The sequence below is a fragment of the Rissa tridactyla genome, chromosome Z, assembly GCF_028500815.1.
Source record: "Rissa tridactyla isolate bRisTri1 chromosome Z, bRisTri1.patW.cur.20221130, whole genome shotgun sequence".
In the NCBI taxonomy this organism is placed as follows: domain Eukaryota; kingdom Metazoa; phylum Chordata; class Aves; order Charadriiformes; family Laridae; genus Rissa; species Rissa tridactyla.
Window position 1 is genome coordinate 87,707,237 of NC_071497.1, and position 27,052 is coordinate 87,734,288.

The window sequence follows — 27,052 nt, forward strand, 5'->3', positions numbered from 1 at the left end:
TATTAGACTCAGCACCCAATTAAGAAGGAGAAGATATTTACAACAAAATGAACAAATGAGCTTTTAAAATGGAATGGGACAATTTGAAAGAAAGTGTAGGAACAGAGAAAACCGGACTGGGTACAAGAAAGGTATGAGTTTGCATATGCTTCTGTCCCTTTATTTGTTTGAAAAATATTTACCTGGCTGTGCCCACTTAATGTTTAGCTGGTTAAAATATTTATTTTTAGCAGTAAACTCATAGCTTTCCTTCAAGGACATGACTGCGCACAGTTTATCGATTACAGGGTTCACATGTTCAACATATAACAAAAGATCGGCTTAAATGTATGTCAATAAAACACGGCTTGACATAATCTTTCGGTTTTCGCTCACAGGTGTCGGATCAGGAGCTTAATATAAGTGAAGGGGCGTCTTCAGCTGCTCTTTCTGCCGTCCTGTCACTGTGCTGCTGTCACTGTTAGTCTCTGACTGCCTCAAGTAACCGAGCGTCAGTGCTGGTCACGCGCTCACCAAAAACTCGGGGGGGGAGCTTTCCAGTGGCTTTGGATACAGAAGAACTGGAGGCAACAGGGAGGAAGGGCAGCAGCGTCGAAGCGTGGGAGAGCACCACTGAAATCCCGAGGGGCTGCACGTTACTCATGAGCAATAAGCACAGGTAAGAGCTTCCCGGCAGCAGCTGAATGTGCTCACAGGCAGGAGAGTGTTCCGCATCAGGACCGCAGCCAAGCCATGGCAAGTGGGATTGCTCCTGCCACCGCCAAGGACGAGTGTGCGGAGCCTCCGCAGTCCCCCATGGACATAGCCCCAGGCGGGCAGGCACTTCCCAACCACACCAAGAGACGCCGGGGGAGATGCACCTTCTTGCAAGCCCAGCATCCTCAGTCGTGCAAACACGGCTCACCTGTGAATGGACCGCTGGAGTAACACATAAAAACCGAAGCAATACAGTTTTTGTTCTCTTTCCCACCAGAAGTTTACTTAGGTCTCCTTACTGGAAGTTAGCAACACATTTCCCTGGTCCCCACAGCGGTAGCACTCTCTGCTCCTGACCGCACGGCGTTTCTTTGCCCGGGAAGCAGAGCTGCGTGCTGGGGAGCTGGGCTCCGTCGCGGACACGCACGGAGCAGCACAGGTGGGTCCGGAGCCCAGCGGGAGGGTCTGGCCCCAGCAGGGCTACATCCCCCCTGGCTCAGCAGGGACCACTTGCTGGGGGTCCCTGCAGCCCCTGGCCCTGCGCAGCTCGGAGAAGGGAAGCCCAGGGGCCCGGGCACAGCGTGTGCTGCTGTCCAGAGGCAGGTCGGATCTGCAGGGAGGCCGGGGGGAGAGGAAAGGGCGTTTCAAAATAGAGGGATTCCTATTATTATCCTTGAAAGAAGCTCTGCAGACAATAGGTGGGGGCTGCTGTGGACAAGGCTGTGAAGGGATGTTTAGAAACTGCTGTCTAAGGTTAAAAAGCTCTCTGAAGTGAAGCTGAACAAAGCTGACATACTTGTTTCTGACAGGACTCTTAAAAGATACGCACAGATTGTGAAAATATAATTAGATGCCAGCCTTTGTCTGGCCACAACGAGTGGGAAATGGTGAAAGGAGAGGTCTCCCAGTCTGCATTGAATCATCCCCAGGACACAATGAGGGCGCTTGTGCATCCTTCTCTCTTCCCTAATGAGAAACGTTAATTGCCACAACCTCCAGAGTGTGTAGAGCACCCCGTGCCCAGCGGAGGAGAAGGGGTGTTTCATTACAGCTTCTCAGCCCCATTACAGGCAGTAACGGAGATAATGGAAAATAAAGATGCTGCAGTTTTAGTTTCGGCAGCCTGGCGATGGGCATGGGGGGGGGGCGAGCAGGGCCCAGCGCCGTGCCAGCCTCGGGGGGCTGCTCCCAGCAGGACGCAGCCAGCAGGACCCCCCGACAGCTCCAGACACCCAGCACCCCGACAGCTACCGCCCCTGCCCCCCGCGGCACCTCCAGGTCCCCTCTCCGAGGGGGCAGCAAGGGGACGGCACTGACGCCGGCCCACTGGGGCAGGGGTGGGCAAAGCCCGTCCCAACCTGAGGCGGCCCAGACTCCAGCCCCCGCTTTCCGAGCGAGGACCCTCCCGCCATGGGGCTGCACCCCCAGAGCCCACAGCCAGCTCGGGCAGGGTCCCACTGCTGGGGCGGTGGGAGGAGGGACACAGCCAGGCCTGTCCCACCCCTCTGGCTGCAGGGTCTGGTCCCCGCGGCCCACCTGGGTGCAGAGACACGCTGCACAGCCCTGATTCACGCAGGTGGTGCCACTTCATGGCGCAAAAGCAGAAAACCCTCCCCAGGCAACGCAAGCCGCGGTTCCCAGCCACCTCACACAGCGCTTCGCCCTACTGCAGCTTTTATTGCAACTATGGCGTCCAGCCAAGGAGGGAGCGCAAAGGAGACTGTTTTCCTAAGCTATGATCAGGGCCCTAACTCTGCAGGGCATGTGGAAAAGGGAATTAAAAGGACGGCAAAATACAAAGCAAGTGAAGGCATTGGGGAAAGGCTGGTGCAAGGGACAGCACTGCCATGCCCAGCCATCCAGGGGAGACGGAGCAGGGCAAGGGTGTCCCTTGGTCGTCCCAGGATTGGCCTTTCCCTGCAGGATTCTCCCAGGTGCTGCGGAGGGAGTTCAGATTGTCTGCCAGGGTTTTCCAATGGACTGGATGTGCTCCTTGGCTTTCATCCGCAAGGCGGCAATGCTGGTGTTGCGCGGGTCTGCCTCGTCCAAGGGGAACTTGTCCACAAAGGTGGCCCCGCACTGGTAAGGTGGCGGTGGTCCCATGGCACCCAGGGGCTGCAGCGCGTGGGTCACTGCCGGAGAGTTCAGGAATGGCGGTGGCGTGTAGCTGCTGGGCAGGCTCTGCGGCGAGGCCACGAAGCCGGGCAGGCTCTGCAGGGCCGTGCCGCTGGGCACTGGCGGGCTCAGCCACGTCTCCAGGGGCAGGTTGCTGCTGAGAGGACCCATGGGTGTTCCCTGTGGCGAGCGGTTGAAGGAGAGGATGGGTGAGTCCTGCAGCTTCATGGAGGTCACCTCCAGCTTCTCCTGCCGCCTCCACTTGGCCCGTCTGTTCTGAAACCACACCTGTAAGCACAGCCGCGTTAGGGCAGCACAGGGGTGCCATGCCGGCTCTGCCACGGCCACAACGGGGCACACAAAACGGAGCCACTGACACGATGGAGCCACAGACGTGGCGTGCCCGGCTGGGCTGGGGCAGGAACGGGATCAGCCGGGCTTGGTAGCCCCGGGCTCGGCAGCCCCGGGCTCGGGTGGGAGCAGTGCCGGGGAAAAGCAGCGCGGGGAGCGCCCGGCGGCGGGGCCAGCCCGCCCGGATCCCCCGCCCGGCTGCTGGCCATCCGCTAGCCACTCGCTGGCCGACCGCTAGCCACCGCCCCGGCGCACAGCGGCCTCGGTAGCCCCGCGCCGGGACACGCCAGGCAACGGGCAGCGGCGCGACCCCGCGGCTGCCGGACGGAAAACGGCCCCGGGCTCCGCGGTGTCCCGCCGGCCGGGCCGGGCCGGGCCGGGCCGGGGCCGTAGGGCCGGCGGCAGCTGCAGGGACGCCCGGCGGTGGCCGTGGGGCCGCTCAGGCGGTGCCGGGCTGGGTTCACGGGGCTCCGGCCACCGGGATGGCGGGTGCACGCCGGGCCGGGGGCTCCCGGCGCCGGGAAGCGGAGCTGCGCCCTGCCGGGGCGGGCTGCGTGCGGCGCTGGCGGCGGCGGCGGGGCGGCCGGAGCGCGGCCCGGGGCGGCGGGTCGGGCGTTACCTGGACGCGGACCTCGGGCAGGTTGACCTTCATGGCCAGCTCCTCCCGGCTGTAGACGTCGGGGTAGTGGGACTTCTCGAAGGCGCGCTCCAGCTCGTGGAGCTGGTAGGTGGTGAAGGTGGTGCGGTTCCGCCGGTGCTTCTTCTTGGGCTGCTCCTCCTCCGACGGCTTCCCTTCGCCGCCGCTGCCGGCGGGCAGCTCGGGGCTGGCGCTGCCGGGGCAGTAGGGCTCTGGGCGGGGGAGACGGGCGGTCACCGGGGGGGCGGTCTCCCCGCGGGGCTCGCCCGGGGGCGCGGAGGGGAGCCCCCCGCCCCGCTCACCTTGGAAGCGCTCGGCGCGGCCCGGGGGCTCTGTCGGCGGCGGCTCCCCGGGCCCCTTGGGCAGGCAGAGCCGGGCCCCCCGCCTCTCCGCCTCCTTGGCGCTGCCGGCGCTGCCGTCGGGCGGGAAGGGGCCCAGCAGCCCGTCCTCCTTGGTGAAGCCCAGGATGGCCTCGATGCTGTGCAGCCTCGACGGGTTCCCCCCGGGGCTCCGCGCCGCCGGAGCGGACAGCGAGAAGGCGCCCTCGGCCATGGCGAGCGGGGCGGCGGGCGGGTGCATGGGGCGGCCGGCCCGGGGCCCCGCCGCGGCGCTGCGGTCCCGCCCGGCCCCGGGGCGGCTCTGGCGAGCTGGCCTCCTCGGGGCGGGGGAGGAGTGCCGGGGGGCGGCGGGCCAGGGGGAAGGCGAGGCCCCCGCGCCGCTCCGGCATGGCGGGGGAGGCAGGGCATCCCCCGGGCCCCGCCGGCAGCGCCCGCCGCCCCCCCCGCCCGCCGCCCCCCGCCCCGCCCCGCCGGCCCCGGCCCCAGACGGCGCCGGGCGATGCCATCCGGGGCCCCCGGGGCGGGGCGGGCCGGGGGCCGGGCCGGGCGCCCCGCCGAGCTCCGCCGCCGCCGCCGCAGCCCCGGGGCTGCGCTGCCCGGGCCGGGCGCCGTCGGGAATCTGCCGGTTCGCCGGGCGCGGGGGGACGCAGCCGGGACAGGGGCTCCGCGGAGGGGCTGGGGAGGGCCCGGAGCCCCGGGGGGAGGCTGGGGCCGGGGGGCAGCGGGTGCCCCGGCGCTGCGCTGCCGGCCCTCGGAGTCTCTCGGCAGCTCTCTGGCTCGGCGGCTCCAGGCGACGTCCGGCCCCGGCGCTTTTTGAGTGCGACGGTTCCACCGGTGGCCTCCCTAAAGGTGAAGGGCAGGAGGACGCCGTGGCAGCGCTTCGTGTGTGCGCGCAGGGTGAAGGGCACTGGGGGCAGAAGCGGATGCTCCGGTCCCCCGCCGGGACCCCTGCCCGGCGCCTGCCGCCTGCAGAGCCAGGTGTAGAGACCGAGGGAAGGAGCGGGCTGTGGGGAGGATGGGCTCTGGAGACACCTGAAGGAGGTGGGCTCGGCCTTTCAGCCTTCACAAGTCTGGGGAAAGCGCAAGGCAATATTTCTGAGGGAATTTTCCAGTGTAATCGGTATAGGACAGACCCCGTGAGAAGAGCTGGTTCTGTGACCCTGTCCCCTGCGGTGGGAGTGTGGCTGGGAGGCTGCAGGGCAGGGCATGGCTTCATGGGACACCTGCCCAATGCTCCTGGAGGTAAGGCAGAGCGCCACATCCCACACCTTACTTTGTGCGTGGCTTGGTGGAGGACGGGGACTCAGCACAGTTCTGACCAGGCAACAGCATCGTGTCTCCTGCCTCTAGTATCCTCCTTCCTGCATCAATATGTTCCCTGCTTTTCTCTTTCTGCCACTTTATCACTTTTTATGCTAGCACTTGCCAGTTCCTCTGAGGCACCAGCCGTCTTTTGTCCCAGCTGGTTTAAGTGACAAACACAGTGACATCCAGAGTGGTTCTCAGCCTGCACTTAGCTTTGAAGGATCTTCCATTTCAGGCCTGAGGAAAGTCTGTGTGAATGAAGAACACCACTGGTGCTGCTGCTTCTTCCATATATGTTAGCTAGTCTAATAAAAGGTGTGACCTCTCTCAACAAATCTTCATTTTTGCTTCCCCTCCTGCCCCAACAAGATGCATTTTGTGTAGATTTTTCCAAAGGAATCGCTTCAAAACAAAGATTGGCAGTGCTTGCCTCTGCCGGTGCCCACACCCTTCTAAGGTTTATGGTCTGATGTCCCAAACTTAATTCCTTTTAGAAGTGCTCAGCTCGGCTTTTCCTACTTCAGGTGAGGTTTGCCTTCACTAGCTGCTTGGGGGGGGGGGTGTGGGGAGTGGGGGGATGGCGAGGGGTGGGAGGTTGGGGCCGAAAGAACTCAGCCATCCGTTGCCAAAGAGGGAAGAGGCCAACAGAAGAGACAAGAGAAGGTTAGTGTGGCTTTTGTGCGCAATATGAAAAGCAAGTCAATACCATTGTAGGGGCATTGGAGGGTACTCAAAGCAATCAGCCAGGGGCCATTGTGTCCCTTTAATCTACATGTGTATTTCCCAAGAACTCTATTAGTGAAGATGAATGAACTGTGCAATGTCCCTAATTTCTTCTAATTTGGAGCCTGGGTTTTACGGCACTCACAACCAGCACAAAACATGCCTGTCCCTCCAGAAGCCCTGGGCAAACTCAGGAATCGTTTTTGCTTGTTGTAGCAAAAAAAAAAAAAAAGGTGAGACAAAACCCCTTTAGCCAGACTCTGCTGTGGCAGCAAGTGCCATAAAGGGCATTGGGTCCTGCTTTTAGGGCACCTGTCAAAATGGTCGAATACAGACAGGGACAAGGCTCAATTTTTTTGCTGTCAATCACAATGCAAATGTACAGCAAAAAACCTCCCCCTTCCCCCCCAAAGCAGGGTACGCATCCCACACAGAACACAGCAGACCTTCCTCCCTAATAGAGAAGGATCTTCCCTCGGCAGTGGATGATTACAGTCGCATTTGCCATATGGAACTGCATTTGCCGCTGTAGCATCCTTCTTGCAGGGGAAAGGAGTTGTGGAAAGAGGAAGCAACTCCCTCAGTCACAATCTCTAAAAAAATCTGAAAAAAAACCCCATTCCAGTAGCAGAGCAGAGAGCAGCTCTGCCTGTTCCATCTCCAGATCCAGCACGGACTGTGCTGCCCTGACACGCGCGTGAGGCATCGCACTGCTCGGGGGGGAGACAAAGTCTAAGGATTCCTCTGGTAGTTGGAGACTCGCGCAGAGAGTGTAGGATGGCAAGGAAAGGGAACCATCTGTACGTTTCCCTCTGGGGCCGTTCGCTCAATCCTCTGCTGCCACGGATTCCCCTGGATGGGTGTCGCACTGGCGTGAGGCCTCAGGAATTGGTGCTGTGGTACGCGGCAGCTTTGCAAAGACTGTTTACCTTTGGAAATTTACAGGAGCAGCAAAGATCAAATTTGAGAGTGTTCATTGGGGGATGAAATAGGTGGGATTTGCTACTTGCCTTTCCAAAAGATAGCCCCCCCCAATTCCATCACCTTTTTAAGGTTTTTTTTGCAATGTATTATTACAACATTTACTGCTGAAATTATGTTTGGAAGCTAACAAAAATTCTCAAGGTAGGCAACATCTAAAGCACATTTGTCCGCTAGCCCCCCTTCCTGCGCATGCATAGCGAAGACTAAATCAGGATAGTCTTGATCCTGTGGGGGCTGTTGAGGCACATGTGTGGGATGTGGCTTCACACAATGAAATCGCCACCATAAAATGCCGCGGATCCTTGCTTCCTTTCCTCCTGCCTTTTCTTTATGTCAAGCTGAAATAATTGCTGCCTTGCAGAGCAGCCATTTGAAGCTGAAGTCCCGCTGCAGGTGGGACGTGGCTCTCCGGAGCAGTGGTGTGCAGCAGGGAGCGCCACCCTGGGGGAGGAACGGCACTTTCAAGGTCAGACAGCAAATCTGCAAGGGGTGGGATGGACGAGGGGACAAGGAAAAGGGGGAAATATTCACCCAGCGGGAACCTGTGTCCTGCCGCAGTTTGCATACCCGGTGCCTTCCAACAGATTGTTAAAAACCGACAAAAACTGGCCGTGCTTTTTTTCTCCCCAGAAGTTCCCAAGTGCGCAGGTCAAGAGCCTTCTTGAAAGCACGATGCATGAGGAAGCTGCCGCCTCCTCCCGTCACTGCATCACTTGTACCTTGACCGTCATCTGCTTTTTTTCCTGGTGCAACTTTTCTTTCCCTGCCCCTGGGAGGGCTAGTTGTGTTCTCTCCACCCCGACAAGGTGCTCAGTGGCAGCAGCAGCCCCACAGCGAGCGGTGCCGCAGCCTCCCTGGAGCACGCAGTCCCCGTGCCCGTCCCGTCTGCGGGTGGCCGCGGCTGCTCCGGGAAGGGGGCAGCCCATTCTGGGCCATGAGCAGCATGGACCTGGTGTGAGGGCTCCGACATGGGGCTCACCACGCTCGGCCATCCCTCCAGAGGCAGGGAGCGCAGGTTCATGCTGTAAGGCTATATTAATGCAATCCTTCTTTACTTGTTTTCCAATTAGCCTAATTGAATTCGGATTGCTTAAAAGTGGGCACTAGAGACGTTTATCTTGATGGGATGACGGCCTTGAGCTCCAGCGATCCTATTAACTATAAGAACCCCAAATCCCAGGTAGGGTCCGTCCAGCAGCAGCTCCCATGTGACGCTTTAATCTGCTGCTCTTCCGTGTGGTGCACACACACACACACACACACAGAGACACACACGCACCTACGTGCACACACATGTCCCTAAGTGTGTGCACATATGTCCTGTTCCTGCACACATGTGCACCAAAGTGCATCCCCGTACACACACGTGTGCAGTGGCTGCCTCTGAAGGCTCCGGCAGCCTTGGGAGAAAGGTTGTTCAGTGCGAGACGTTGGAGAAAGACCTTGGAGAAAGGTCTTTCCTCTTTTTCTTAAGCCTTTCAGCAGAACCAGTGTGCCGTCTGCCACCCCGTTCTGCTCCAGGCAGCCCCGTTTTCTGTCCCCAGGGCTGAGCATCTGGAGGAGACCTGCATGGCCGGTGATGTGTTCCCCGTGTGGCCCTGCCACCTCCTACCTGTGTGCCCCTCCAGGCCCGCGCTGGTGCCCGAGGACAGGGACAGGCGTGGGAGGGAGGGATGAGCCCTGCGGGTGCCGTGGGGAGCAGGTCAGCCACCTGCGGTGTGGTGAGGGCAGGACAGACCCGCAGCAGTGCCCTGGCCATCGCGCTGCCCTGCCTGGCGGCTCGCGGGGGCGTCTGGGGACACGGCGCCGGGGGCCAGGACCCACCATGTCCCACCGCTCCTGCTCCCAGCCTGGTGCCAGCCCCAGGCCCCCCCCTCCCCGGCCCTGCTCCCCTCCACCAGCCCTGACGTGTTTTTTGGAATCTCATTAATCGCTTGTTTGGTGATTCTGACTGTACTTTCTTCTCTGAACCCTTAAACCGTGAAAATGCTGATCCTATATGTGCTGACGAATTTAATTAGCTCCTTTAAACCACCAGATGCTTTCAGTAAGATTTTCAGGATGTCCCAGGCACATTTTAATTCAAAGGTCGAAAGCCTTAGGCTTGTTTACTTTGGTGTTTTATAGATAAGACAATTCAGTCTGTAAAGGAACAGAACCGTATGGAGACACCTACCAGGTTTATACAGATACAGAGGGAAATGGCTTGATCAAACCAAAGGCTGATTGAGCTGAGCTTGCGACTATAACTGCTTTATGTAAAGACCTCCTAAAAGAGACCACTTGTCTTTCCCCATAGATAATTAAATTCTCTGGTGACGTGTAAGAGAAGGATCTCAAGAGACAGAAACGGGACCAGAACTCTTGGTGGTTTTAGGCAGTGTTTGAGACTGAGTTAGCGTTTGCTGGCTCTGATGCTTGATAACGCACTGAAGAAATGACCTGTTACAGTGCAAGAGCCACTGACATCCCTCTGAACGGACCAGGGCATCCTCTGGAAAAAACAAGGAAGGTAAACTGACAACTTCTGTGTTTCTTAAGTAAGAAAGAAGTGAGCAAGAAGAAAAGGCATATTTTCTTGGGACTGCAATGGGGAAAATAATCTGATAACAGGTTTTCATACAAGTCTATGCAGCTTATATTTGAATACTGGCTGCTGAAAGAGCTTTTCCAAGATGATCTCTTGCATCCGAGAACCCCCCTACACAGGGCTGTCCCACGGAGGACAGGACCGACACCTGCCACCTCTCCCTGTCCCTAAGCTGGTAACTCCAGCGTCGCTGCCAGGGAGCCATATTTCAATGAATTTGTGCGAGGAGTGTTTTTAGAAAGTATTTGCCTGTGTGTTCACCGGTACATTAGCAGGAAAATGGTGAATGCTGGGATTCTATAAAGGATTCTAGTAGAAAACAGATAAAAGACATACAAATAAATGTATTAGTGCAGATTAATAAAACCTGATCCATATATGATGAACACATAAAGCTACACAGTGCCCTCTCTGTCCCTTTGCATTCACGGAGGAGGGCACTGTTACACCCAGTGGCGATAACGGGCTTTTTAGAAGTATCTGATTTTCTCCGTCCTTTTCCTGTGTCGCGGTGTCGGTGCCAGTGCTGCGGTGGAAGGTGGTGGGACCCTCCCTGGCAGCCTCGGACCCAGCATCCTGCTGGAGCAGGAGAGGGGTGACCCTCCTCCCTCCCTCGCTCTCCTCTGCCTCCATGGCACGGGCTGAAATCCCCCCTGAGATCCCACGCGTCTGCCTGCCCCTGGCGCTGAGCCGTGTCGCTGGGGGTGATGGCTGTCCCCCTCCCCAGGGAGAGGGACCATCCCAGGAAGCGTGGGGAGATGCTCTGCCCAGCTCAGCGCCGGGGGCTGCCTGGTGAAGGCACAGTTGTACCAAGCGCCGGCCATGGTGTCCCCACCAGCATTGCCCTTCACCCGGGAGCTGGTTCCAAAGCCGCTGGCAGCCGGGAGGGTGCTGCCGTGTGGACCCTCAGCAGCAGCAGCCTTGGTCCCTCTGGGCCTGCAGCCGCCAGAGGTGTTAGATGGGGCTGCCAGGTAGGACAACCAAGTCCTCTCATGGTGAGTGCCCCAGGGAATGACCAATGAAGGCAATAACAGTGTTTACAAGTCATGGTTTACATCGCCAGATGCAAAGGCAGGTGTTTTTCCTGTATCTAATACTGGGGGCACCCAGCTGTCTTCTGCAACCCCCAGCGGATCCTCCCTCTTGGTGACAGGACCTTCCAGAAAGCGGGTCCATGGGATCACCCAGCTTCTCTCAGCAAAGTGCTGTCACTCACCGGGGCTTGGCAGAGCCACCACTCTTCTGTGGGGATGGAGAACATCACCCAGCCCAGGCAAAGGGGGCTCAGCACAGAGTGCATTCCACATCTGGGGTGCACTGTAATTGTATCTTTTGCACTTTGTGGACCAATATCTGAGGCCAGGATCAAGGGAGGAGAGGAGAGGAGAGGAGAGGAGAGGAGAGGAGAGGAGATGAAAAAGGGAGAAGACAGAGAAAAGACAGAATGAGACAGAAAGGAAGGGAGGCAGGAAGGAAGGAAGGAAGGAAAAGAGAGAAAGAAAGAAAAAACCCAAATCATACTGAGTGCATTTATTCATTTAAAATGAGTATTTTTACTTAATTGGGTGGAGATAGAGAGCGAGAGACTTAAAAACCTGTAGGAAGGTGCCACATGTATTCATTTGCAAATTTCATTCACAGACTAGCTCTTGGAGAACTTACAAAGTCCTTAATTTTATAGAATGTCTGAGCCCCTCGGGAGCAGCACTGTGTACCTCATCCGCGTGCAAGGGCTGTACAGCTTCTGTGTGGGTTATCATGCGTGATAATTACTATGGCTGTGCGAGTGCAGAGACGGGCTGACGCCCCCACTGCTGTAACCGCAGGACCCTGCTCCACAGAGCTGCTGGAGATGACCGCTGCTGTCCCACGGTGGCCTGGTGGAGATGACCGCTGCTGTCCCGCAGACTCGGTTGGATTTAGCACAGTGAAAGCTTTTTCCCAGGGTTTAGGTGCCCTACCCTGGCATAATCTTCCAGGTTGGCCAGACCTATGTTTAGCCTTACATGGAGATAACTCCTAGAATAAATGCGGTGAGCTCATTTTGGCCTATGCAAGTCGTTTGCTGGTAGCCCAAGCCCCAGAATTTGGCACACGTAGCAGCTGAGCAGAGGGCCACTGCTGTCACTCGACGTTTGAACTGCATTTGAAGGCCGAGAGGCTGCGAAATTAAAGCAGCCTGGAGAAGCCTGCACTGCTGACTGACCATGCTTCGCTGGTAGCTACCAGGCCTTGGTTTCCTACAAGTCCCCACTGCGTCCTGTACACATTGGCATTTTTGTCCCAAGCTGTAGAGTTATACGCTTCACTTTTTGCCTTCTGATATATTTAGCATAGAGATGGTCAAAACCTTTCTTTTAAGTTTTTGCAGGAAATGTCACCGTTTGAATACCGGGTTTGTTTCAAAATTTTTGAAACAGACATGTTTTTATTAGAAATATATGTATTTATTTCTGCAAGCAGTATTAAATGAGCGGTTACCTCTATGTTATGCATCAGAAACATGATTTTGCTAAAAAATACACATGTAATGGCATTTTGATCACTTCAAAAAAAATGGAAAAAGGCACATTTTTTCCCCAATATTATCTTTTTCAAAGCTATTTATTTTCCATGGGGAAAAATGTTATGTTAACAAATGAGGATCAGTTCTAACCTCGCACTAAGCAGTCACAGCACGTAAGTTTCGACCCCTCCCCTTCGGGGTTTTAAAGTCTCTCTCTCTGTCGCTTTTCTATATTTACATGTAATGCTATAGAGCTAAGTGCATTCCTCTGCCTGCCCCCGCTCCGCAGCCCCTGTGAGACAGGGCTGAACTCGCAGCCCCTGGACAGTGGGGGCTCTTCTACATGACACAACATTTCTGCTCAGCAGCCTGTTTCATTTCGGTGAAGGTGGCTTGTGCCTTTTCTTTGATGGCATCCATGTCCATGTTCTGGATGTTCTGCAGCTGTCCCAGGATAGAGTCCTTGTCCTCCTCCTCCACCTGATCTTCTGCCACCATCTTCTGAAGGTCTTCTGGCAAACCCACGTCATCTCCAGCCATCTGTATTTGATTCTCGTCCAATTCACTCTGATACAAGAGGCAGAAAATAAAAACAGTACATGAGAGTATTTCTGCTACCCCAGGATCTACCAAGGAGTCTCTTTTTTTGCTTGTTTCTTTTAGGGAGAACCAAAACATATGCACAGATTTTTCAGTCAAAGTTTTTAGATGCAGCTTGGGAATTCAGGGGCTCAATCAGCCCCCATACTAGTGCTAAGATTTTTCAGACAATGTCAATTATATTTCTTTGGAGGGTTTCAGTAGTGTCAAAACTGAAGCCCTCCGTGCCATTTGCCATTTTAGAAATCTTTGCTGCGTGTGTTAGCTGTGCTAACGTGCTGATACTGCAGGAAGTCCACTAGGAGTTATCTGTCTCCACCAAAGATGTGCTGCAATATTCCGCCGAGGCTGTCAGCTCTGCTGCCATTTGGTTGATGGAGCAACAGCTTTAGAAAAACTGTGTGGCTACGATTCCCCCATTCATTTGTGGGTGGCTATTTTTAGGTATCAGCACTAAACTGAAGCCTTCCTGAAGAAAGATGCATTAAACCTAGGGAAGAATTACTGGAAAAAAGGTCCCCATATTTCCCAAACCATGTCTAAACTATATCTAGGTCTTTAGATGGCATCTCTTGAGTTGTGATGGCGAGCAGGGGCTGCCTGGCACGTAACCAGAGCAGCGCTGGTGAACGGGGTAACGGGAGGACTTGGGCAACAAAGGAGAGGGTGGAGGTTGGGGGTGAGTCTGAGAAAGCAAAAGGAGAAGGAACTGGTTAAGCAATGAAAGGGCCGGGGTGCAGCTAGCGCTGCACACACTTGCGCCCTGCCTGCCCGCTGAAGCGCTCTGTCAGTGGGGCTATGTCAATTTTTCAAACAATGGCGATTTTGTTCACATTTTGTGGCGGATTCTGATGGATCCAGAGCTCAGAGGAACAGGATATTTTGACACAGTTCACACATCAAAGATAAGCATTAATGCCTCATTACATCTCCAAAATGAAGCATGACAGCAGCAAAGGCCTGATATGAATAAGCAGCAATGCTGTCAGCAGGAGGTGTTTTCGAGAGTGAGAGGGGTCTTGGGTTTGCATGAATGAATGAATGCAAGAATGAATGGGCGGACGTACACGAGCAATGTCTGCGGTTCCAGGCCTTCGCGAGGACAGGCAGACCGGGATGCTTGACTGCATAGCCACTATTTACCCTTACATACATTTGCACAGCTTTATGTTTGCAATAACTCCCCTTTAACCCGATTTCTCCCGCTATCTCTTATGAAAATATGGCGAGGTGTATCATGATTGTTAATACTATCCAGTAAATGTGTGAGGACGTCTCTTGATCCCTTTGGCTAAGGGATCTGCTGTCAGATCTGTGGGAGCTAGAAACAATATCCCCATTGGCAGAAGTTTTCTTTATTGACTGTCCAGCAGGAAAAAATGTGTTAAGCTTTTAATCAGCAAGTGCTGGCTACCAGAGGGGTTAGACCTTTTGAAATTCTCCCAAGTAGCAGGAGAGGATGATAAAAAAAGATACTGGGCTAATTACTGAAAAAGTCCCCCTAAACAGACAACCACACTTGTTCTTTTCTTTAGAACTAGTTATAATTCAAGACATCATCACTGCACGCTACTGCATATTATGTGGAGAGATGCCCATACAGGCACACAAAAGCCACTCTGGCGATGTGAACAACCGTTTGGCACGTTCTTGCACCAAAGCCCCGTGTCCTACTGCCGCCCGAGGTGTGATGCACAGCACAGTTTGGGGGTTCAGAGTGTTCCCTGACCAGAGAAGAACATATTCAGACGCAATCTAAAGCAGCACAGTTCTGGCCAAGTCACCTGCCTCTACCCACTTGGCATTTAGCCTGTCCCTGAACAGACCGAGGATGAGCTTCCGCAGGGTAGGGTTGCTCAACAAGAAGCCAAGAAGCACAGACGATGTGTATGGCTTCTGCTCTTTCTTCTAAAATTTGACAGATCTAGTTCTGTTACTTTGATTTGAAATGGAAATGTAGGATTAAGTTTCTGATTTTACCTGTTGGTTTTGTTTGGTTTGTTTGGTTTTTTTAAGTCTGGTGGAAATAAGTTAAAGCTTGTTTTCTCACAAGGAGAGACCAGAAGATTTTCCCACGGGATGTTTTTAAGGTCCGGCTAATGCTGCGAGTGTCCAAGTGCACAGTGGGCCTGCAGCTCCAAGCGCTCGCTTCTGGAAGTCAGGCTGAGAAACGCGGTGCTGGCAAAGCGTGGTGTCGGTGAGCTGCAGGCAGCAGCCTGCCACCAGAGCACAAGCAGGTGCCACCGTCCCAGCACGCACACGCCTGGGGACTGCTACTTGCCTGAGGTCAGACATGGCTCTGACAGTGACAGAGTCACCGCCCTGCCTCAGAATACACTCAGCTTGGACTCAGAGAGCACCCAAACCAGGCAGAACTCATGCACAGGACAGATGGGGCCATGGGCTCTAACAAACCCATATAGAAACCCTCGGGACCCTGGTAAACCTGCGCCGGACTGGGTGGCCTCTCTCCTGATGACTTCAACCTCCATGCTCTCCAGGTCTCTGCAAGTGTTCGGCCACCCTTTTAGCATCTCCGAGAACACAGAAACAACATCTATTCTAGTAAATTAAATATGCCTGGCACTGGTCTCTTGCCCCAAAGCCAGCTGGCCTGGAACAGCCCACTGCGATGCTATTGAACTCTCTCGCCCTACCAAACCCCACCAGGGGTGGTCCCTGTTGGGAATGCCTGTCCCACCTCCCAGACCGGCCCTGGGAACTGCTTGGGAGAGTGCCCGGGCCAGAACTGGGTCAGACACTACTCTGACAACTCAGCAGCATGGACGATAGGCTCCTACTGCCTGGTCATATTCTTTGACCCTGATTATGCCTCTGATGCGGTCAGACTCAAATACATTCTGTTACAGGTGCAATATAATACCGCGTTCTTTATACATACATGACAAACAGGTGCAAGCAGAAAACAGGTAGTCTAAATATCTGCTTATATGGTCTGACTGCAAACAAAAGAGATCAAAGCTCACAGACTAATCCACAGGGGAGCCAAACTGTTCGCCAGCATCACTGTGTGATGTCCTACTTTCCTTATGTCTAACTTATCCTGTCATAAAATCTACCTATGGCCACGCACAGAGACCCTTAGGTGAATCCCATGATCCATCACCTATAATGTACCAGTTACCTACAAAATCAGAGTTCATCTTGCCTTGACCAGCAAGTGGGACTTTGGTGAGCCACACAGCAGCCCCATACTGACCTATGCCATCTGGGGGCTGCAGGTACCCCACGGGTAGGTACGAGGAGCCACAGGTTGGAAACACCAGCCTCCTGCCCCACAAACACCCCCTTGTGCCATCCCCACACAGGGATCGCAGGGAAGGAGCGTGGAGGCTGCTTGGCCCCCCAGGCACCGCCATGTCTCTGCCCAGACGGGCTCCAAGGAGAACTACATTGCCCCTGGGGTGCAGAAACCCCACTCCAGCTCTTGCCAGGCCCAGTCCTGCCCATAGCTACGCCGCAGCCATGCCGTGCCGTGCCTGGGCAGTCCGAGCCTGGCTGGTTGGCCGGCTCTCCATGCTGGCCCGTGCTTGCCCCCCTGAGGACCACGGTGTCGCTGGGCCCTGCTGCCAGACCCCTCCCGAGCCGGCGGGACCATGCCCATGGGCCAGGGCACTGCTGGCATCCCCCATCACCGGGACCTTCTCAGGGACCAGTCCTGATCCCGCTGCCTCCTGACAGCCACACTCTGACTCTGTTTTTCCACAGTGGATCCACAGCTGTTTCACCCTGGCCTATTAAGGAAACATTTAGATCAGCAAAAGAATTCTTCCAGTTTAGCAAATACTTGTTTTCAGATACTTATCAAAAGCCTGTATGCTCTGAAGAGCTTCTCCTGAGACAAGTTTCTCTTCCTGCCTGGTCAATATGCGTCCCTGTGTAATGGTTGCATACAAGTAAAAAATCCTTTAATTCTGGAACGGCGCTATTCATTGAATCAAGTCTTGACAATATTCCCATCACAGCACAATAGAGCAAGAGCTGTTTGAGATTACATGACTACATGTCCCTTTCACGGCGAGAAGCTTTCCTTTTCAATGTCTTTAGCAGCGCCTGTTATTGAAAAGACACCTGATTGCATCTGAATACTCTTTCCCTCTAAATACCAGTGAAGGAAACACATCCTGCTGTTCAGTAACTGAGTCTTGCAGACCAGTGCCCACAGAAGTGCTTTCACTCCAGGAAGGGACCCACCTGCTTGGAGGAGATGACACAGCCCCTTCCTGAGGTGCTAGAAACTCATATAATGCAACCCATCCCCAGCACTTAGAAGAACGGCACTGACGTGGCCATGGTCTGCCAGAGAGCAGTGGCATTTGAGGTGACACGGTGGATATATGTGATGTGGAATGGGTGGTGGAGCCCGTGGGGAGAGGTCACCGTGCTGCAGATGAGGTCTTCGGACAGGGTGGATGGGCCTGTGGTCAGATGTTCCTCTCCTGCATCACAGGCACCATCACCTCAAGCCCCTGTGCTCAGACCTTGCAGAAGTGATTACTGGATCCCAGTTCAGGAAAATGGCAGTAAGCGACTAAAAGAGTTTGGTGCGGGGTTTTTTTATTAAAATATTTATTTAGGTATTTATTTAATTTCAAAGAAATGCTTTGTATGGAGGTGATGCATTGAACACTCCAAAGATGAAAAAGTCATCCACAGATCAAATGTCTCATGGCTAAAAACATCTTTCTGATGACAAACCTAAGTTGACAATTCTGTTAATAGGATTAGGTTCATTAGGGGACTGCTTTCTCTTATAAATCTGGCCCAGATAGCACGGAGCTTTAGACTTTGCACTGAAAGGGGGCCCTGCTTAGTCCTGAATTTCGTGCTTTCATTTACAGTGTGTTCTAGTGATTGATACTGGTAATATTCAGGGTTCCTATCCCATACCAGGCTACCTGAAATGACTTTCACTTTTCAAAATAATGCATTTTGCTGCTATAATGTTGTATCAGAGAGTTGAATTTTTTTCAGAGACACATGGCGTGTACTTAATAATTTCATTTCCTTCCTGATATAACAGATGTTTTGACAAGGGCTGATGAAAAGAAAACAGACCTTCAGCCAAGAAATGCTATATAGGTAGACAGAAATGCAGAAAGGCATATCCTGCAAAATTTACTTGCAACCGCCGCAAATCAGCAAAGCTAAGTATATGCTTAATACCTTCTTTGACAGCTTAGAGCCCCTCTCCTACCTTGGAGGCGAGCCCCAAAGAGCACGTGGGGTGCACCAAAGTCAAGATGCTGCTGGAGATAGGGCAGGTCACCATGGCACGCTCTGGGTGAGCCAGGGAGACCCAAACACCATCTCAGAACTGGACAAAAGCACTAGGGAAGGGAGACATTCAAAATCACAGAGATACACCCAGCTCCACTGGCTGTTGGTTGAGAGTTGGGCACATAAGTGTCCCAAAACCTTTGAAACCAGCCCTTAAATCTGGGGCCTCGCAGAGCGCGGTGGGGAAATGCTGTTCAGTAGCTGGCTCAGCATATGCCTCCAAAAGGAAAACAAAGCCTAATGATATTTTACTACTCAGCTGCTAATTAAAATGCTGGTGTTTAGAGATTTAGGCTTACAATCCAATCAACCACTCAAAATCTTGTACTTAATTTTTTTTTTTTTGCATAATTAATCTTTCTGTAATTAAACTTGCCCTCAGAATATGTTTTCCTCTTTCTTGTCACAGTGCTGAGCACCCGCGGCCCAGAACAAATGGAGTATTGCGCCTGATGGACACAGACGAGCACGGTGGATAATCTGCCCTTGCTCCTTCCACCGCTATAGATGACACTGGCCATGCACTAACATACATATGCGTTTCTCCAGGCCTATCTCCATCTCTTCCAGACGGATACTCTGTCCAGAGGGAATCTGAAGAACGTGGTAAATTTCTCTAGTCTTTTTGACACCAGATCAAAAAGTATCTTTTTGATACTTTTCGGCACCTTCAGTTCATCCCAACGAGCCCGAGGCGTTGCAGGCTCTGCCCAGTTTGCAGGAGAAACGTGGGTTTGGTCACGCCTGGAAGCGTTGGACCACACAGCGCTGGCACGAGCGATTCTACAGAGGGACCTGCAACTATAATAGAGCACCTCTAGGGAGTGAAAAAGAGATCAAAGCTCAAGTGCAAGTACATGTGTGACCTTGACTTCCATCTGCGAAGGACTGACGGGCTAATAATACTTCCATTTAAAGGGGTAATTTGAATGAGAAGCTATAGGTGTAGCAATAACACCTTCATTTCTGAAGATGACAAACTGTCAGATAATTTTAGAAGTCAAATGTCCTTACAGAGAGTTTGTTGATCTGAAATGAGTTGCTATATAGAACCGTATTCACTTCAATTTGCTCTGTTCAACACTGGCACAGGGGGAGGGCAAGTGGGGGTAGTTTCATTGAGGTTTCTCCACACCATTTTTTCCCTTGTTCCCCCCCGCCCCCCCCAGGCCCTGTCTCAAAACATTCTGCCATACTTTTTTAAGACAGCACTTCTCTTTCTTGGAAAGTCAGCTAGCAAGGTTTTGGTTGCAAAACCCATGTTTTTAAAGTTAGAGAAAAGTACCTTTTTCATCCCTGATTATGAACGAAGCCTGCCCGAATGGTTAAATACAGATGGTATAATTTTATCTAAGTCACGAGGTTTGATTCACTTTTCATCCAAATTGTAATTTGCCCTTAGGGTTCAAGCAAACGATTGAGAGTGGTGCAATTTTATGAACGCGGCACTAGAGGGCCCTTGACGGCTCAGGGTTCGAAACAGCATCAAACCAACGCTGTCGAAAAAATACATGATTTACAATTTGTGTTTAGATTATATAATGTTATACATTATACATTATAGATGAGCTGGATTTTATGTCACACCTTATTTCATCCAACTAGAACCAGTATTTGTGTGGATGCTGAGCAGATAAAACCTGCCGAAGGCGTCCAGGCAGCGGATGGCCAGTGAAGGGCACTGCCTGACCCCGGGTACCGGCAGCCTTCCCAGGGCAGGGCCTGTGTGTGCAACCCGGCACATTCCTCCTGCAGGTGCTAGAAGATGCGATAGGCACTTCAGGCTTGGACAATGCCTTCACAAGGCTTTTTGTGCTTTTACAAAGCTAAAAATCACAGCTCCTGGGAAGACATTTGAGTCCCAAGGAGGCAGGCGCCCGCAGGCCTCGGGCTGACTTGGTGCCCTGCGGCTGGGTGAGCTCTGCGGCCGTAGTCCTGAAGTACCCCGGGGCATTATTAATTTGTTAGCTGAGTGTATTTTGAATGTGTTGAACTCCCTGTTGACAGGTAATGTCATTACTGCTGCTTAATTAATAGAGACTAGAAAGTGGCATGGAGAGATCTCAACCTTGACTGGGGCCGTCATCCCAGGAGAGAAGAGTCTGGGAAATGCAAGCCATATAGTGCTAGAATATTTTAATTACACTGATATAATAATCAGACTTCTGTCTACCTGGGCCATAAAGGCTCTTAATTTCCTTGGTGTCCAGCAGCTAAATACCTTTGCAGTTTTGTGCCACAGAGCAGCAACCCAGGCCTTTAGTTACACACATCTCAGTTCATCCTATTTGGAAACTGGGTGATACAAAAAAGGCCACCAAAACACAAAGAAGTCCGTATCTTTATGTGGCTGATGAACCAGCAAGCCCCGAGCTCTGCTGGCTGGGGGAGATGGAATGAAAAAGACAGAGCGAGCACAGATCAGATGGTCATAACACCGTCTGCAAAGGGAAAAGCAACCAGAGAACTCCAGGTAACAGCAATTATTTCCAGGAGGCATTTTCTCAAATGATACACTTTCAGCAAGACACTGAAGTCATATTTGACGTAACTGTACGCAAAGGATATCTTAATGAAGCTGGAAAAATAAATCTCTTTAGAAATCTTTTACAAGCAATGAAGGAGCGACCAGGCTAAGAGCAGTTTAATAGCACATAAACCACCACCGATTTAAGATTAGTTATTCCTGGGAGAACTCACAGGACATTATAACAATCTATGAATAAGGAGCCTACGCAAACCTGAGTCTCCAAAGGCTTTCCAGAAATAAGCTCTTTTCATTACCTACATAGACGCAAGTTCAGGGATGGATGCAACCCAGGTTTTAGCAGAGGGAAGGCTCTCGTTGGTACCACAGGCTATGGGAGCACATGGTCTACTTCTCTGTGTCAGGGTGGAAGGAAGCAGCTCTTGAACTGCAGCAGATGCTCCCTCTGAGAGGGGCTGCGAGAATCTTTCCACTAGATTCATCTACTGAGCAGAGGAAAAAGGATCTAAAGGCAGCAGCCACCAGGGAAAACCACAGCTCCGGCCTCTTCCATTTCTGTACTGAGCTGCAGTGGGGATCCCACTAATGAAGGCGATTTGCCATTTTCAGAACTCTGCATTGGCAGACAGTTTGCTTTAAAATCGGCCATGGAACGAGATGAGATCAGGAACTGCAGGCTTACCTTAGGGAGCCTGTACTTTTCTCTCAGATGAACCCTCAGACAGGCTCGCTCTGCTTTTTTCTGTGCAAACGCTGCATCTCTTTCCATCCTGGAAATCAGAAAAAATATTTCTTCAAGATACTAATAAAATACTTTTTTTTTTTTTCACACTGAGCTGAGTTTCTTGGCTGCAAAGAGCTACAGGCAGGAGTTATTCCCAAAGCTGTGAAAGGCACAAAAGGTGCGCTATCAATAAAGGGATGCTTTAGTGGGGATTTTTAAATAAATTGCTTTTATTTATGTGTAAATACAGGGACTTCCTGTACCCCAGGCTTTTTCTCAGAACAGTTCCCTCGAGTCCTGTGAAGAATGAAGGATAAGCCGATACTGCTTGTCTGGAGTTTGAACCTGCACTGGCTGTTATTGCTCACTGTAACAGTGAATAATTCCAGTAAGCAGAACAAAAAAAGTTACGCTTATTCCTTGCTTATTCCACTGGGGCACTTATAGAGCCGCGGAGGCCTGCCAGTGCTCCTGTTCTACAAACGTGACATTCTCAGAGCGTAAAACACACGCCTGCACGGCGGCAGAATGGTCTTTCTGAGTCAGACCAAAAGTTTACCCATCCTGGAGCCCATCTCCAACAGCAGCGGACACTTAGGGAAAGGATTTAGGAAGAGGATAAGCACCCTTATGAAAACTGCCCAGCTTCCAAAAACCAGTGGTGTAGGGTACTGGTGCTGGAAGCTGGCTCTACATCATTGTCTTTAATAGCCCTGCACGGCCTCTGTCACCTATGAATTTTCCTGGTCTTTTCTGCGTCCATTTGTTGTTTCAGAACATCCTACAGCAATGAATTCCATGGCTTCCCTGTGTAGAAAACTACTTCTTTTATCTGTGATTTGATAAAATGCTTTCGTTAGATTTAAGAACTGTTCAGCACAATTTTTGGTTAGACTACTTATGTATTTATTTGCAAAATGCTTCTCCTCAAAGAATTTTGGTAACATTTGATAATATTCACCTTCTCCCCTTTCCCTTAATTTTTTTTCCCAGAAGCGTTGTCATGGAAATTCTTGGGCAAAATTGATTTTGTTCCAGAATAGGTATTTTGTCACATAAAAGCTACTTGCAAGATGAAATGTTATTTTTCCTCTGTTTCCACAAACGAGTGTTTGAGTTTCTCTCTCTCTCTCTAAAAAAAAAAACCAAAACCAAAAAACTAACCAAACAAAAGTTTCACATTAACTGGAAGTCATCGTAAACTTCTTTCATCCAGTCAAGAGCCTGCGATGTTCAGCACAAACCGTCGCTCCCCCCAGGCTTAACCTCTTGTGGTGCTGGAAGCGAACTGCCCATGGCGGTGCTGGAGACCGCCAGCACCAGCCACCCGCGTGCTCCTGCGCATTACACATTTTCCTGAGAAACAGGAGAACAGGTTCGGGGACACATTTAGATAAATATGCATGCCAGCGTGTGCTGCCTCTTTGAAAGTACTCCAAATGTTCCTATTTCAGTTCCAAACTACTCCCAGAAGGCTCCGGCACTGATTCCCCAACACAGTTCAGTGTGTAAGGCACACATGCCACGCTTGAAAACATTATAGAAATAATTCTTTTTCCGAGTATTTTCCCTATCCCAGGAATCCCGTTTCGCTTCTCTGTCTCGATAAAGCATCTTCCTGCCAGCAGGTGGTTATGTCTCTTTTAAATTACCCTTGACAAAATGCACAGCAAAACGTTCCATATTTTATTCCAAACCAAGTGATACCTATTCAAGGTTTTATGATAGAAATGGCTGCTGCTAAATACAGACCTGGATACCTCAAATTCCGTCAGTCATTAACCTTTCACCTATAATCATCTTACATGAAGGATTTACACAACCATTATGTAATTGACCATTAGAGGAACAGATGCATTTGAGATTTAAAAGTCAATTGTTTTATTTATAATTATGCATGATTTGAACTCCTACATGTTAAGTCCTTTAGTTTACTTCTGTTTTGATAAACACAGCAAGTGGTGCAGACTATCATTACAGACAAAATAAAATTGAGATTTAATCAGCTGAAGAGTTCTACTTTATTTAGTAGATTTTAGAAAAAAAATAACTGAAAATGCAACTACAGAGAATAACAATCTTAATAACAATCTTCAAACTTTTCTCCAGCTCTTTTCTCCATGCATTTAATATAGCACTCATTGCTTTTTCACGTTTGCCATAATAAATGTGGACAAAGAAAAGATTATGTATTGAAAGTGTACTCCACACCGAGTTCTCAGAGAACAAATCATGCATATTTTAGAATTAACTCCTGCACTACAAACAGTTTTCTACCTATGGAAAAAAAATGATAAATAAAATCGATAGATAAAGTAACATCCACCAGGGATGCATCCAGCGTATCACGGCGTGGAGACAGCAGGAAAGCGCAGGAGAGCTGCAGGATGGGGGCAGGGGGGAAGGGGGAACATAATATTTTATCATTTCCTGTTGGTGAACTTTTATTTTGGAAAGTCTCTTCAGCAAAGATTCGTCTGCTTTAAAAAAAAAAAAAAAAAAAAAAAGGGAAGAGAGCTGAATGCTTGGCTTTTTCCTGGGTTATTTAAAGCTACCGAGAATCAGCCCCGTGCTGGTAACAAGGGAACGGGTACTCACTTCTCCTCAACCATTTGCTTTTGATATTCCTCATACTCCTCCCTGGTCATCCCTGCGGCTGCTGCCGGATCAGAAGGAGTGCTTTCTTCTTTGCTTTCTTCCCCTCCACCTCCAAGTCCCAAATTCTTTACCTGGTTGCTCAACATACTTTTCATTAGAAAGGCCATCTTCTCAAGAAAAAACAGGAGCTACAAGAAAACAACTACAAGAAAAGCAAACCAAACCAAAGCTGTTTTCAAAACCAACAATTGTAAGCAAGAGAGTTTCTACAGCCACATCAGCTCTTCAAGGGCACAGTGCTAGTGAAACGTGAATGCCAAAACCAGTTTGTCAGCCATAATCTGGATTAAAGAGTGAACTCCTTAATATCTAGAGGCAGATGGTTCAGATTACTCAAAAAAAATAAATCATTAGATGCAGCTACCTACTTTTTATATTAATACCTTAAGCTAATTGTACGCACACACAAAAATCAATTACAGTGTGCATTTTGACTTCTTCAGTTTTGAAACTCTCAGAGAGATGAAAACATTCCCCGGAACACAACGGATCTGAATTAAAAACCTCGTTGACTAAATGGCCATAGTAAAATTGTAAAATTTGGGCTACTCAGCAGAAAACCCTTTTGGCTTTACACAATCAAGTGAGATTTGAAAACTGGAATTCTTCATTAAGCAGAAAACCCAATCCTTTTTATCCATTAATATTTTATCACGTTGGGCAGAAAGTATATTGAATGATTTTTCTTCATCCACTTCTCATGTGGCTGGTTTGTCTCACAGATGAAGGGGGCACTACTGCTATCATTACTTTTTTTTCCCCAAGAAATTAATCACAAAAAAAGCAAATCTCGTCTTCCTACTTTTCGTTCCTTAGGGTTTATTTCAGCTCTTCCCCGGGCTGTGTCCACGTACATCACTGCTTTGACTGGTGCTGCACAGAATACCTGGTCGTTTTAGTCTTAACTGTCAGTAAAGGAGAAATTAATTTAATTCTATATTTTGTAACACAGCCCTGGTACCTTTCGTTTGTGGATCGCTTGTGTAGGTCCTCATCTTTCCAACCTTTAGTCCCGTCATCAGCCTCACCACGTCTGTTCAGCTGAAGATGTGCAGGATCTGCTACCTAGATCATAGACAATTCTGGGAAAGAAAATCATCTGCTGGGTCTCAAAAGGTCATGATTTTGGGGCTTGAGCATTTATCCTACTATGACCGACTGTGCATGCCTTAGTGAAACATTCTGTAATTTTGATTATCTAAATGGTTCTCCCAGCACTCTCGTAATTTCACTGAGAGATGGAAGGATTCCAGTTTGCCTAATGCCTTAATCTGTATTAGAGCCTTTCTAATTAAAGCAGACCTGTTACTATTAAAAAAAAAAACAAAACAAAAAAGCAAACAAAAAACCACCAAACAAAAAATCTCCATGACGTTCTGTAATCCTGGTTTATTAGTGATTAAACAAGAAACTTTAAATTTCTTTTTGAGATAGAGTATCACACAGAAGTGCAAACTCCAAATCCGAACAAAACTACTTTGATATACTAAAAATACCTAGAAAGCATTTTTCTTAAATCAAAATTGGTTTTTATAATCACTGTGCATTTTCATAACTATTCGTAAGATGCAGGAATTTGTGGGAAGAATCAACTTTTTACATCCAACCAAGTCCAACTTTGATTACCAAAACCCTATTGTTACTTGCCCAAATGGCCAACAGAACGGAGATCACAGACCTTGGATCGCCAATCGGACGTTAAACAGAGAATGCTGAACTTGAGCATGCATTGGTCTGAAGTTGAACGCATAAAGTTAAGTAAAATTTGCAATTTGGCAATATTCAAAAACTAAAAATGCAGCATTAAGTTTATGCATAAGGCATTTGTATACAAGTAATGAATAAACACTCAGCCTGATAAGGAACCAATTGCTTACAGGGTACCAAAAGCACCAAGTTTTAGGCACCCACCTTGGGCGCCGACAAGGACCGGCACCTCCAGAATAATTGCCGTTCCTGACAAGTGCTTTAACTATTGCCTGTATCGAAGTTAAAAACCACTTACTGCTTTTTGTTGGTTAAAGGGATCACACGCTTAATGAAAACATACAGACAGCTGCTAAATAAGTACTCGTGTTGCCACTTCCTTTGCTTTAAATCAACATCCTTTCCCTCTTGCTTAAGTGAAATTAAAATTAAAGGCTCAGTTCCCGTTTTGTCCGGCGGAGCTGGGTGATACGAAAAGGCCTGCGTTCCATACCCAAGGAACGTAGGCGTCTCCAGCCCCAGGACAGAATCCAGCGTCTCCAAACAGGCAAACCACAAAAAGCAAAATCCAAAAGCCTCACAGAGCAGCCAGCACAAAATTGCTGCAGGCAGGCAAGCGCCCAAATTCCCAGCCTTTGCTAGAGACTGTGCCCAAAACAGCCGCAGCGACAACTCCGACCACCTAATTCCGATGTATCTCGGTGTTCTTTGAGAGGCCCAAGACTCTCCCCCCACTTCATCCATCTAGAAGAGGATGTCGCCTTTTATACAAGTCGGAACATTGGATCACTTGCACAGAAAGAGAGAAATAAATAGTTTAGGGCTTCCTCCACCAATTAGAGAAATTGCTCCTGGCTGGGGGGACAATGATGGTCAATGAGGGAATTCTTACTCCTCCTGTGGGAGGTCACCACAGACAAACACAGTTTACTGGCTAGAACAGTTTAAAAAACAAACAAACAAACAACAAACAAACAAACCCCCAAACCGAACAAGAAAAAAATAACCCAAGGAGAGACAGACCGACTTGTTTTGGGGAGGCACGTTGCACTCCAACAAACAGGAGCAAGCACCCAGGTGAAGGCACTCCGGGGAATCTGGAGGAAGAACTTCAGCGATCAGGCAGTCTACACTGAGAAAAAGAAGGTACTTTGTACGCTCAGATTAAACAGAAAATAACTCGATTTGCTGTTGGGAGACCTAGAAGCCAACGCGCTGCTTTACGTTTGGCCCCGAGTGCCTGATGCTCAAGGCGAGCCCCCCAACGCCACCAGCTCTCCAGGACCTGGCAGGCCTCAACCCAGACCTCGGAGCGCTCAAACCCTCCAA

General features: G+C 50.7%; 2 protein-coding genes across 3 annotated transcripts; both read right to left on the reverse strand.

Annotated features, from left to right (window-relative positions):
• Positions 1 to 2,462: 2,462 nt before the first annotated feature.
• LOC128902689 (retinal homeobox protein Rx2) lies at positions 2,463 to 4,378 on the reverse strand. 2 transcript variants are annotated; one of them, XM_054186100.1, is made up of 3 exons: positions 4,102 to 4,378; positions 3,782 to 4,011; positions 2,463 to 3,099 (listed from the first exon to the last, which is right to left on the reverse strand). In XM_054186100.1, exons 1-3 carry the CDS (start codon positions 4,376 to 4,378, stop codon positions 2,647 to 2,649), a joined length of 960 nt encoding a protein of 319 aa, XP_054042075.1. In that variant the 3' UTR covers positions 2,463 to 2,646. The 2 variants fall into 2 exon arrangements, with proteins under 2 accessions (XP_054042075.1, XP_054042074.1); XM_054186099.1 differs by having other exon boundaries at positions 3,782 to 4,009; positions 4,076 to 4,378.
• Positions 4,379 to 12,441: 8,063 nt separating this feature from the next.
• Positions 12,442 to 26,995, reverse strand: LOC128902549 (complexin-4). The gene is made up of 3 exons (XM_054185757.1): positions 23,957 to 26,995; positions 21,317 to 21,404; positions 12,442 to 12,812 (listed from the first exon to the last, which is right to left on the reverse strand). The coding sequence occupies exons 1-3, from the start codon at positions 24,121 to 24,123 to the stop codon at positions 12,585 to 12,587; spliced, it is 483 nt and encodes a 160-aa protein (XP_054041732.1). The 5' UTR covers positions 24,124 to 26,995; the 3' UTR covers positions 12,442 to 12,584.
• Positions 26,996 to 27,052: the final 57 nt, after the last annotated feature.